This window comes from Suncus etruscus, chromosome 7 (genome assembly GCF_024139225.1).
Source record: "Suncus etruscus isolate mSunEtr1 chromosome 7, mSunEtr1.pri.cur, whole genome shotgun sequence".
Lineage (NCBI taxonomy): Eukaryota > Metazoa > Chordata > Mammalia > Eulipotyphla > Soricidae > Suncus > Suncus etruscus.
Window position 1 is genome coordinate 131,164,398 of NC_064854.1, and position 13,224 is coordinate 131,177,621.

The following is a 13,224-nucleotide window of genomic DNA, read 5'->3' on the forward strand; positions in this document are numbered from 1 at the left end:
CCAGGGAAGCTATTATTATGTGATGTTTGAAGTGGGTGCATTTGTTGACATCAACTCGGATGGCAGCTCCCCTGAAAAACAGCATTTGTGCCTTTCTTGAGTTTCTGGGGTAAATAGTCAAGATTTAGTCAAGAGCATTTCAGGTCAGCATTAGAGAAATCGAAGAATCTAAGCTTTCCCTCAACCCTTGAGACTTGCATCTTTCAGGAATTCTCCATGAATACTTGACTACTTACAGTTCTCACGTTATCCTAAACTTTTATTTACAGCCCCTTTTTGCTTGGAAATGCAACACGGGCAAACGCGACTGAAACCACTTGGGATTCATGACACAACTGATTTTGAGTTCGTTTTTAGTCATTGCATGTTCAGAACTTTGATCTTTGCCAATTTTTTATGACCGTGAGGTCATGACCTATAGTTTAAGAAGTTCGAATCTAAGACACACTATTTACTTAGCATGGGGCCCTCAATTTCTAAGAACAAGTTTTGCAACTTTGATGTTGTTCAAGCAGATTTCAAAACAAAAATCCCCATCTCTGAAAAAATATGCTTTTTTTTGTTTGGGGGTCACACCCAGCAGTGCTCTTTGCTCTGCGCTAAGAAATCACTTCTGACAGGCTCAGGGGAATCATAAGGGATGCTGGCGATCGAACCTGGCTGAATCACCTGAAGGCAAAGGTCCTATCTGCTGTGCTATAGTTCCAGCCACCAATTGTGCTTTTTTTTTAAGTAAAACTTAAAACTCACTTGGGTGAGTTCTCTGTCTCTCCTATCTTGTCTTACTATTCTAGAGAAAGTCTTCTGGGCTTTTGGGGCAAACTTAGCCATTGGCTCCCTATTGCAAAACTGGATTCATTTTGAAATTCTAGTCATTTTGCCATTTTCAAGGTCTATTTAGCCCAGGACAGTGATTGCCTTTACTAAAAAACCGAGAGCATGCTAATAACGAATAAGGATTCCCACTGTGGCGACTGGGCCCCATTCACTTCCTGAGCTCTGACTGAAGGTTCTGCATAATTAGGACCCATACCTCAGACAGTGTCATTCAAAGCCTTCCACAGAGTGGTTCCCTTCTGCCTGGCCACTGTCTGAACATGTTCTGAGCACTTCTTCCTGTACCTACACAGGTACTTGGCTTTTTCTTGCCAATGTGCTTACACACTGTCCTGTACTCCCTGAAGTTGTATGGATTCTGTATAAAGAGGTGTCGTGTGTGTGTGTGTGTGTGTGTGTGTGTGTGTGTGTGTGTGTGTGTGTGTGTGTGAGTGAATGAAAGAGTGAATGAGTGAGTGAGTGAGTGAGTGAGTGAGTGAGTGAGTGAGTGAGTGAATGAGAGAGTCTTTGGGAGAGGAGATTTAAGTTTAGCCTAGCTAAGAGTACAAATTCAGCCATTTCCCCTTTCTCAAGAAGCCTTTGCCAACGTGGCAACCCTAAAATATGAATTCTTAGGCCTCTTACATAGAAATACTGTGGCACATGTCTCTGATGAACTGGATTCCTGGTGTCCAACGTCTCTTAGGTCACAAACATCTCACAAGGAGGGATTACTTTTATTTACCCTCTATAGAGCTGTGCTTAAGAAAATGCCCTGTTATGTTACTATCAATAGATATGATATCAGCAATATCATATGATACGATCAATGGATTTGTTCTAATCAATGGACTTTACGCTCCCATGAGCATACTTTGCCAGCTCACTTCAGTAACAACCCTGTGAGGAGGCCATGGAAATCTCCCATTTACTGATAGAGCAGAGAAATGTGATTGTTTTTTTCCCATCCCAGACGTCCATTCTCCCTGAATTTCTCTCCAGGTCCTGGAATTGCCCCCACTGTGAAAACCGGCGAGGAAGTGGGCTTTGTGGTTGATGCCAAGACTGCCGGGAAGGGGAAGGTGACCTGCACGGTTCTCACCCCAGACGGTACTGAGGCTGAGGCTGATGTCATCGAGAATGAGGATGGCACCTATGACATTTTCTACACAGCTGCAAAGCCAGGCACCTATGTCATCTACGTGCGCTTTGGTGGTGTCGATATTCCCAACAGCCCCTTCACGGTCATGGTAAGGAGAATTTCTTCTCAAGAGCACACTCAGCAGCAGAAACAGTACAGCTGCCATTTGTTAAAACCTGGCTAACCCGTTGCCTTTTCAGTTTCTGATTTTTTTCTCCCTTCAAATTATTTTTCCTTAATCAGTCATGGCCTTGGAGAGTCCTAGAATAATTTCCAGAAACCTAAAGACCTTTTAATTCCAGGGCTTTTAGGGACTCATAGATCATCTGTCATGCTAAGAGTTTTGGGTAGTGTTCTGGTCTAAGTTCAGTTCAAAATAATATACTTTTCTTGACAAAAAATATTTATGAGTAAGACAGTAAAACTTTTTCTTTTTTTGGCTAGTTTTCCCTCCTTTCCCCTTTCCAGGACTTGAGGAGAAAAAATTTTAATTTCTTCTTTGTCTAGAAACATGTCTGGTATTCTAGGACTCAGAACACTTCCAATTGTGTTTTAGAAAGATTCAGACTTTGTGTGTGACAAAGAAATCGTTTATCTTTGAAGCTAAGAACAAGTAGAAGAACAATCAAAAGAAACCACTAGGCTAACTTCTGGGCCAACAAGAACAACCAAGAACAACAAAAAGAAACCACTAGGCTAACTTCTGGGCCAGGAAATAGCTAGACTACAATAATTTTCAAACCGAAGTGACTTTCAGGACTCACAGTATGAAGGTTCTTTAACCTAGGAAGGGGGTAGACTCCATAGAATTGCCCCTCTATTCTATGCTCCAAGCCAAGCATGATTGGTCCCTTTTACAAATGAGGTAGGCATAAGAGTAGGGATTAGAATGCACGTGGTGAGACCAGCAGATCTGCCCTGGATAGAAGATTCCCGACTGTGTGTGCTTTGTGGCCCTAGCAATCTCTCCTATGACCACGGAGTTCACATGTCAAAAGCCACTGGTAAGTTTTACAATCTGGTCCTATGCACAGCCTATCAAGCACCTTCTAGAAACCAGAGTGATAGTGCAGTGGGTAGGGCATTTGCCTTGCACATGGTCAACCTAGATTCAACCCCAGCACCTCAGATGCCCTGAGCACACCAGGTGTGTTTCCAAAACAATAACAGAATAAAACCCTTTTTAATGATTTTATTGTATGCAGCAAAGGAGAACATAAAGTAAAACAGACTTTATTCCAAACAGAAGCCCCAAACGGTCTGTCTTCCAGTCTGTAATCTCTTGAAGGATTTTTTTTCCCCCTTTCCATAGATGTTTGTTTATATGTAAACATTTAACCAAGGTCTGGAGGCTTTTATGTCTCAAGAATATAAACACTTGTCAACTTGTGACATTGTTCATTTGGGAAAACTTTTCTCCTTCAGGCTAAAAAGAAAGGCTAAGCTAGACAGTTTATGTCCTTTTTACAGACAAGGATCCTAGTTGCTGTAGTTTTAGGAATCTGGTGTGAACTCTGATGGATTTTATCTGGGTGCTTAGAATTGATCTGGATGGATGAGCAGCCCCCAGAACAGCTGTGATCCAGGGATAAGAAACCACTGAGAAGGGGCTGATAGAGAAAACGAGTGTGAAAATATCCATTTCAGCTTGCCAAGCTCATGAGGACCCTGGAAAACACACTGTTAAGGTCCTCTGTATAGACTTTGCCCCCTGAGCCTGTTAAGGGCAAAAAGGACTTGCTGCCTCCCTTCATCACTGCCTGCACCTAGATAGTCTGGCTTTCTGCTCACAGACTGCTAGTGGGGAGATTCTCTACCTTCCTCCCAGGCTTGAAGCCAAAGACACATGAACCCCCAGTTCTGCTTCCATCCACAGTAGGAGTTTTGAGTGGGCCCAGCCGCTGGTTCAGCTCAATACTTGACACAGACACACAGCAAGTCCCAGATTGAGCAGTTTCTCTCCCACCCCTGACAAGTCCTAGATCAAAGGCTGAAGTGCAGCCATAAGAAAAGCTCTTTCTGGCGGCACTGTACTGCCAAGCGCCAACTCCAAAGTGGTGGTGGTTGGGTGGAGGGAGCTGCCTTTGTAAGTGGGGTCACCCCTGCACTTGCCAGAATTCACAGAAAGAAGTAGATTTGGGCCTTTCATCAAGGAGGAGGACTCCCCAATCTTGGTCTGTGGGTTTGTTTGTTTCCTTATAATAGAAGGTATTGAGAGGATTCCTCCCTCATGATTTTAGGGGTCAGAGAGATAGTATGGGGTTAAGGCACTTACCTTGTATACAGCCAACTCCAACTTGGTCTTCAGCACTACCCATGGCCTCCCATAAGCACAGAACTGGAAGTAAGCCCTGAGCACCAACAGCTGTGCCCCCCCCCCCCCAACCTTTCCCTACTTCCAAATGAAGTTATAAAAACTTTAGGATCAGGGCCTGGGAGATACCTCAAAGAGTGGGAGTATATGCTATGTATGTGTGGGTCCTGGGTTTGAACCCTGGCATTGTTGGGAGTGGTTCCCATACACCAATCAGGAATCATTTTTGAGCACCTCCAGGTGTGGCCTCCCCCAATCAAAATTCAAAACTTTGGGGCCAGAGAGATAGCACAGCGGTAAGGCGCTTGTCTTAGACGCAGAAGGACGGTGGTTCGAATCCCGGCATCCCATATGGTCCCCCGAGCGTGCCAGGAGCGATTTCTGAGCACAGAGCCAGGAGTAACCCCTGAGCGCTGCCAGGTGTGACCCAGGAAAACAATAAAAAAAAGTTCAAAACTTCAATAATATTAAATATTTCATAGACATATTAACTAAAATGAGACTTTTCCCCAGTTTAGAGGTGAGAAATACCCCAGTGTAGTTTCTGTAGGCACTAGAGACCATTTTTTTTTATTTGTACTAGAGATACACCAAGGTAGGGTGCCCGGTCACGATGTACATATGACTTTGCAGCCTGCTTTCTTCTCTCTCTGAGCCCAGACACTGCCCATCTGCATGCACTGGGACACCAGTGGCTCCATAATTTGGCCATAAGCGTGCCTATGAGCCCAGGTAGCAATCACGAGTGGGCTTCCCTCCCCTATTCCTACAGCCTGCTTATTAGAAATGGAGTCACACTTTCTTTTGTTGTTTGTTTGGGGGCCACACCCAGTGATGTTCTGGGTTTACTCCTGGCTCTGCATTCAAATTTCCCTGGTGATGCTCGGGAGACGATCTGGGATACTGGGGATCGAACCTAGGTCAGAAGCACGCAAGGCAAATGTTCTATCGATGTAGTATTGCTCCACCCTCTGAGGTCACAATTTCAAAAGGCCTGTATTGGAGAAGACACCAGCTTCTTTTATCAGAGGCAACTAGCATAGCACCATATGGTCCAGCAGGTGGGGGTTTGGGAGGGTTAGCATTCAGGTGGGAGAATCTGCTGGGGTGTCCTATCCATCCCAGAATTCCCAACTAATCTTCATTTGCCACTGACCAGGCCACAGATGGGGACGTCACGGCCATGGAGGAGGCACCGGTAAATGCATGTCCCCCTGGATTCAGGCCCTGGGTACACTTTTGGTTTTGTTTTCTCTGTTTTTGCACTTCCATGTTTACTCAGCCTTCATTTCAGAAAAGCTGCACCTGCTTCTGGGGCTTGCTTCAGGCCTCTGGGTGTCCTGGTTTGTCCTCAGCTCATCAGTCCGTCACATGATTCTGCTTTCTCTGTGATAAAACCCACCTATGTCGTCAGTTGCACACCATAAATTGTCAGTCGTCGTGCCTGTGATCACGCTCCGTGCCATGTGTCTTAATTTCCAAGGGAAAGACGGGAAGCTGTCTTCAGCCCCCGGCCAGTTCTCCACGCTGCCACCCGCACACTCCATGTTCTGTTAAGGGGAACCCACCCACTGCTGCTTCTGCCACTTAAAATGCACCTTCAGTTCCAGGGCACAACAACTAAACCTTTCCAGGTGGAACCTCTTGGGACTCACAGACATTACTCTCACTTTTCCACTCTCCTGCGGGCTTTGCTGGGAATTTTACAAGCCAGCTACCAAGTGGGGTACCAAGCTACTGAGCCATGGGACAGCAGGATGCCTCCAACCCCCTCAGGTTCCACTCCTGGCCTGGAGCAGTCCCGTAGAGCAAACCCATCCTCTGTGAGGAAACACGTCCCCAATTCCACACTGTGCCGGCTTGTAAAATTCCCAGTGGCTCTGCCTCCTATAGGTTTACTGGTCCAGCTTCTCCACAATACCATTTGACGACTGCTTCCTGTTTTCAGGTCACGGAAGAGGCCTATGTCCCCGTGAGTGACATGAATGGCCTGGGATTCAAACCTTTCGACTTGGTCATTCCATTCGCGGTCAGGAAAGGCGAAATCACGGGTAAGCTCCATCGTGAATGCCTTCCTCTCCCACTTCCTGCACCAGGTCTTGGGAGTACTAGACTCCCACTCAAGACCTTGGGTTCTTAACCTGGCACGTGCGGTTCTCACTCCGAGAGACCCTGTAATTCTGGATTGTGCCGTGTTTATGCCTTTCTCTAAAAAGGTGGTTCATTTGTAACTCGTATGACATCTTGGAGGGAGCCCAGGAGCTCCGCAGGTTGAGTTGCTGTGTTTATACTCAGTAGCTTCCTGTTCCTGCCGCCCCCCACCCTTCCTGCTGCTTTTGATTCTCCCACTTCCCAGACAGGACACGGGTGCCAAGGCCTAGTGTACAAGAGTCGTTTCCTCTCGTGCCCTCGCTGAATAAGCTCTGTGTCCTCAGTGGGCAGTCTGATAACCCGGTGATCCTTGTGGTCTCCACGAGCCTCATGTTAGCTTCTAATATGTCGGTGGCAGAAAAGGCTTTCCTTGCAAGCTGCCTGCCCTTTTCTAGGAGCATAACGTGACAGGCAAAACAAGTGTCTCTGTTTTCCTGGTGCGCATGCAACTTGAATGCTCTTGGCTTTGAAAACTTTCCTCCCAGGAGCTAAAGCGTTAGTAGAGCAGGTAGAGCACTTGCCTGGCCATATGGGACCACAGGGATCAAACTAGCAGTTTGCTATGGCTATATATATTCCTGGCTATATATGGCCAGGAATGATTTCTGACACAGCCAGAGTAACCTGGCGCTGCCAGGTGTGCCCCCAAAGCAAAACCCAAAAAGACCCCTCAACTATCCTTCAGAAGGTATCCTATGCCTCTGCGCTCAGTCTTGGGCAAGAGGTGAAGACTCACGGCTCTGTCTCCTTGGACCCCACAGGAGAGGTTCACATGCCTTCTGGGAAGACAGCCACACCTGAGATTGTGGACAATAAGGACGGCACGGTCACAGTCCGTTATGCACCCACAGAAGTCGGGCTCCATGAAATGCACATCAAGTACATGGGCAGCCACATCCCTGGTGAGTTGCATGGACCTGGCCCCTCACCAACACGGTCCACACAATCAGGGGCTTGAGCATTTGGAGGGAGGACAGATGTTGCAGATCATTATTGTGCACTGGAAATGCAGTGCCTGCATCCCTGTGAAACCCAACAGCCCGATGCCCCTGCAAAACCAGCCCAGCTCCAGGAAGGATAGGGAAGCCCATCACCCAGCTTCCAGAGCAGACCCTGTGATCCACTGTGATCCAGGCATGCTTTTCTTTACTGCTGGGCTGAGTGGCCAGTGAGTGAGCTTGGGGGCAAGTGTGAGGTACATTGAGGAGCTTTCCAACCAGCCTACAGAAACCTCGGGTTTGGGGGAAGAGGTTTCAGGAAGAATTATCTTATTATCGTACTGACCTTACTGAGGAAAGTCAGCTCTGGTTTCATGTCCTTCAATTAGCATGGTTATTCCCTGTCCTTTTAAAATTTGTTTTAGTTATTTAGTATTTTAAATTTAATATCTTGAAGATGTGACATATACACAATAGTATGGTATGGGATCATTGGCAAAGAGAGGTTAACACTGGGGGTGTGAATGGCCCTGATTCTGAATATCTAAAATTCAGCGAAGGACTTTGTAGATCACAATGGTTTCAATAAAATAAATATTTAAAAAAAAATGGTATGGGAAGGGGAAATGATTTAAGTACTAGAGAAAATATCTAGATTGTGCAACGCCTTGAATTCAATCCCTAGCACACATAGTCACCACCACCCATAGTAGCCTTGATTGCTCCCAGAACTGCTGGATATGATCCAAATGGCCCCTGACCACCACAAGCCCAAGTACCACTGGCCCATGACAGGTTGAAGTCTGAAAAATGCTAGAAAAAAAAAATATCTTTGTAATGAGGTGAGATATGGTTGCTTTTTTTTTTTTTGTCCATATCCCACATCTGTACTTTCCTTGACCCTGTTTTTTTTTTTTTTAATTTCTAACTTTTTGGTGGTGCCAAGAATTGAACGCAGGTTTTATGCAGGCCAAAATAGTATTGTTTAGTTTCTTATGTTGGATTTCAGAATAAAGAAATGGAAAATAGGGGCCGGGCGGTGGTGCTAAAGGTAAGGTGCCTGCCTTGCCTGCGCTAGCCTTGGACGGACCGCGGTTCGATCTCCCGGTGTCCCATATGGTCCCCCAAGCCAGGAGCAACTTCTGAGCACATAGCCAGGAGTAACCCCTGAGCGTTACTGGGTGTGGCCCAAAAATCAAAAAAAAAAAAAAAAAAAAAAGAAAAGAAATGGAAAATAGAGGTTCTTAATCTTGGCCCCCCCTCACCTTTTTACATACATGGTAGCATGTTCTTCTCCACAGTTCTATCTTTGCCCTTGTTATCTATTATCTATCCAGGGAAATTTTGCATATCTGAATTTGGGCTGGAAAGATTTCGTGGAGGTTAAGGCACTTGCCTTGCATGAGCTGTCCCCTCGTTCAATTACTGGCACTGCATATGGTCACCCAAGCACCTCCAGGAGTGATCCATGCGCACAGAGTTACCATTTGGTAGAGTTATTACTTATTTAACTACTTCTCTTGATAGCATTGAGGTTCTTTTCCAGGTTCTTGTTTTGTTTTGTTTTATTTCATTTCATTTTTGTTTGCTACTAGCAACCTTTTATACTAAATATCCTTTATATCTAGTATCTCACCCCTGAAAAAGTCTGTGAAAGTCCTTCCCAAAGAGGATTTGCTTTGGATCCTTCTAGTAGATCTAGTCATGCCCACGCCCCCTTTTTTGGGCTCTTCCAGTTTATGTTCCCAGTCATTTGGAGAACACCTGCAGTTCCACAGAGTTGCTAGTGAAACACGCTCTCCAACGTGCGGGTCATTGCCAAAGCGACCGTTGACAAAAGAGCACCTCAGGCTTATTTTATTTGTAGTCCCTTGTGAATGAAGTCAAGCAGCTTTCTTTATGTCCAATTGCTATTTGTGTTTCCTTTTCTATGAACTTGGCATTTGTAACTCTGACCTAGTTTTTCTGTTTGGTTACTGGCCTTTTATTTTTATCAGTGTTGGGGAACAATTTAAATATTGGAGAGACTAGCTCTGTGTGATAGGAGTTACAAATAGTTCTCCCAGCTTGATGTTTGCTCTGGTGTATGGGGTTACATGGAAGCACAAAGTATTTGTTTAAAGAGAAATATGTTTCAACTGAAATACTGTAAAGAGGTAGATGCAGAGAAAGTTTTCCCCCAAATAGACTCCTTTCCTTTCTCCTTTCACTTCTGGTGTCTTTCTTTCCAGATGTTTCTTTCTGTCCCTATAAGCATGCGTGCAATGCTGCTCTGGGTTCAAATGAATGGACCAATGGTACCGATATCCTAGAGTAATCGCCTTTTTCCTGATATACTTACATTTTGCATAACTCGGCAAGTCAGTGCACTCAGAGCTGCCTCCTTTTTCATGGCCGATCGTGAGCGGAGTGATAGTCTCCAACCAACCCACTATTGTTGGGGGCAGCAGGAATCTTTTAGGGGTGGGTAGAGGACCACAGAGATGGGGCTAAAGGGGTAGACTTCCAGAAACAAGCTCTGCAGGCCATGCATTTCCAAAGCCTGCCAACAACCGTCCTTCCCACCCTGAGTCGTCTAATTGTAGCCCCTCTAATTGTTGATCTTTTCTCCATTCTGCACAGATATTCCCTCCAGGTAGAGCCCAGCTCCCTTGCTTCAACTCCCTTTAGTCTGGCAGTCTAGGGGTATTTTTTCTTGTACTGGAAGTAAAAGATTGATCATGATATTGATTATTGATACTTCTATCCATTAAGGTGCCTTCCCACAAGAACCTCCTTTGTTTTTGGCCCTGGCAGGAGACCCCGCTCCTGCCTACAGTTAGGACATTTCAGATACGCGTTACCTCTCCCACTGAGCCCCGATTTTGTTCTTTTCTTTGCCAAACCAGAGAGTCCGCTCCAGTTCTATGTGAACTATCCCAACAGTGGAAGCGTCTCTGCCTATGGTCCGGGACTGGTGTATGGAGTGGCCAACAAGACTGCCACCTTCACCATCGTCACCGAGGACGCAGGAGAAGGTACTGTGCGTGTGTGCGTGTGTGTGTGTGTGTGTGTGTGTGTGTGTGTGTGTGTGTGTGTGTGTGTAGGGGGGAGTGTTTCTGTGCTTTGAGATTTGGAGCCTTTGTTTAAACTCAATCCAGTCCAGGACGCAGGAGAAGGTACTCTGTGTGTGTGTCTGTGTGTGTGTGTCTGTGTGTGTGTGTGTGTGTGTAGGAGGGAGTGTTTCTGTGCTTTGAGATTTGGAGCCTTTGTTTAAACTCAATCCAGTCCAGGGCAGTTTTAAAATATGGTTGTTGAGTGATAAAACTCACATGTATGAGCTTATAAAGCTTACATGTATAAAAATAATAAAAAATAAATAAATCTTACATGTATATTTTTTTTACTTTGAGTAATAATATTTATCCTCTAGTTTCGCTTATAAATCTTACACGTATAAATAAAGATAATAAAAATAAATAAACAAACCCTACACGTACGTTTTTTACTTTGAGCAAATTTCTTGTCTTTTGTGTTGATTGAAATAGGATTCATGTTATAAAACTCTGTTGTGGCTTCCCTGAAATCTAAGCATGTTTTGGTTTATGATTTTTCTTTGTACTTTTGGCATATGTGAATATATCTATGGCATGCTAGGAAGTCTTAAACTGTTCTTCTAAACAAAGCCCTGTGGCTGTGCCCATGGTCTTCATCATGATTTCTTTTATTGTTTGTTTTTGTTTGGGAGCCACACCTGGCAATGTTCAGGGGTTACAAACTCCTGGCTGTGTGCTCAGGAATCACTCCTGGTGGTGCTCTGGAGACCAACTGGGGTGCTGGAGATTAAATCTGAGTCCTTCACATACAAGGAATGTGCCTTACTTGCAATATTATCTCTCTGGCCCCTCATGACAATTTCTAACTCTGTGTGTCTAGTGGGATTTTTCTGAGTCATTTGGTGTCTGGTCAGTAGTGACGCTCTATGGTCACAGATTTTCTTATGGATGGCTGGCACGCCATGGTCCCTCCTTTTCACTCACACATGTGGAGAAGTAGTGAGATTGTCAGGGTTCCTGGTGGAGAAATCAAGGCGTTCTGGGCGCCTGAGTGTGATAGCACAGCTGTAGGGCATTTGCATTGCACACGGCTGACCAAGGTTTGATCCCCGGCGTTCCATATGGTCCCCCAAGCCAGGAGCGATTCCTGAGAGCAGAGCCAGGAGTAACCCCTGAGCACCATCAGGTATGGCCCAAACACCCCCCACCCCCCCAAAAAAATATCTCTCAATAACCCAAAACAAAAAAAGAATTCAAGAGGTGCTATATATTCTGATATTCTGAACAAGCCATGTAAATTGCTTTTTTCAGGCAGGCATCTGTCATCTATGCAGAGGGCAAGTGTCAGCTCACAAGTTACCTACATCTGGGTTTCCCGGGATGACCAGTTTTTGTTCATTTATTCTCGCTTCCGTTCACAGGCGGCTTGGACTTGGCTATTGAGGGGCCCTCAAAGGCCGAGATCAGCTGCATTGACAACAAGGATGGCACCTGCACAGTGACCTACTTGCCCACTCTGCCAGGAGACTATAGCATTCTGGTCAAGTACAACGACAAGCACATCCCGGGCAGCCCCTTCACTGCCAAGATCACAGGTAAGTTGCCCGCTTGCTGGGGAGCGTCAGCTGCCCCCTTTCACATTCAGAGTGACAGAGTTTAGGTTTCCTGCAGAAACCTTCCTTGTGGAGGAACTCGAGGCCCAAGGCTCACTTTGGATGGTCTCGTTTTCCCCTGGCTGTTAATCCAGGGACACGAAAGCACATCATTTGCATTAATTTAGCCCTTCGATGAGGACATGTGTACAGCAGCTACTGTAGGAACAATTGGGTATACCATATTTTTCACTCTGTAAGACGCACATATTTTTAGACAAGAAAAACAAGAAAAAGAAGTATTCTAGGGACTGGAGAGATACCATGGAGGTAAGGCATTTGCCTTGCAGGCAGAAGGTCAGTGGTTCGAATCCCTGCATCCTGAGCCTGCCAGGAGCGATTTCTGAGTGTAGAGCCAGGAGTAACTCCTGAGCACTGCCGGTTGTGACCCAAAAACCAAAAAAAAAAAGAAAAAGAAAAAAGTATTCTAAAGCAAATCGTGCAGCGCGAGACACCATCAGGAGACAGTGGCTGGGAAGAACCAGTCTTCGAGGGTGAAGTAAATTTATAACACGCTGGTCCACAGCTGGTTAAACACATTTACATCAGAAAATTAACAACAACAACATTTTTTTTTAAATACTTGGGCTTCAGCTTCAGGCATTCAACTCCATAAGATGCATAGACATTTTCCCTCATCTTTTTTGGGGGGGAATGTGTCTTATGGTACAAAAAATAAAGTACTTATTGGATGACTTAAGTGAACATGGATATGTTCTTCAGCATTACTCTTTTTTTATTTTTTTGGTTTTTCTGGCCACACCCGTTTGATGCTCAGGGGTTACTCCTGACTAAGCGCTCAGGAATTGCCCCTGGCTTGGGGGGACCGTATGGGACGCTGTCCTTCCTTGGCTAGCGCTTGCAAGGTAGACACCTTACCTCTAGCACCACCTTGCCAGCCCCTTCAGCATTACTCTTGAGAGGTTTTTCTCCCCATTTAAGAGCTGGGAACACTGAGGCTTAGTCAAGTTCACAGAGAGTATTCTAGAGTTCAGTTGATGCTTTCCAGTTCAAAATACATGATCTTGGCTTATTGCTAGTGGAGCCTAAGGCTCCAAAACAAGGATCTGGTGAGAGGCAGGTCTGGAAGCAAACGCTGACATAGGAAAGAATCCACACAGTGAAAAGGCTCAAGAACTGGTTCAGGAAATCCAGCACTCAGGCCAGGAATCTAACC

At 45.4% G+C, this 13,224-nt stretch overlaps 1 protein-coding gene across 3 annotated transcripts in view; it reads left to right on the top strand.

Annotated features, from left to right (window-relative positions):
* The window catches only part of FLNB (filamin B), a 158,347-nt gene that overhangs the window by 117,932 nt on the left and 27,191 nt on the right, over positions 1-13,224 (top strand). For 2 of the 3 annotated variants that reach the window (XM_049776150.1, XM_049776151.1), the window contains 6 exons: positions 1,819-2,066; positions 5,431-5,502; positions 6,220-6,322; positions 7,184-7,324; positions 10,249-10,377; positions 11,817-11,990. In XM_049776150.1, the coding sequence (XP_049632107.1) occupies positions 1,819-2,066; positions 5,431-5,502; positions 6,220-6,322; positions 7,184-7,324; positions 10,249-10,377; positions 11,817-11,990 (867 nt within the window). The remainder of the gene's footprint in view (positions 1-1,818; positions 2,067-5,430; positions 5,503-6,219; positions 6,323-7,183; positions 7,325-10,248; positions 10,378-11,816; positions 11,991-13,224) is intronic. The other variant, XM_049776152.1, reaches the window with a different exon arrangement.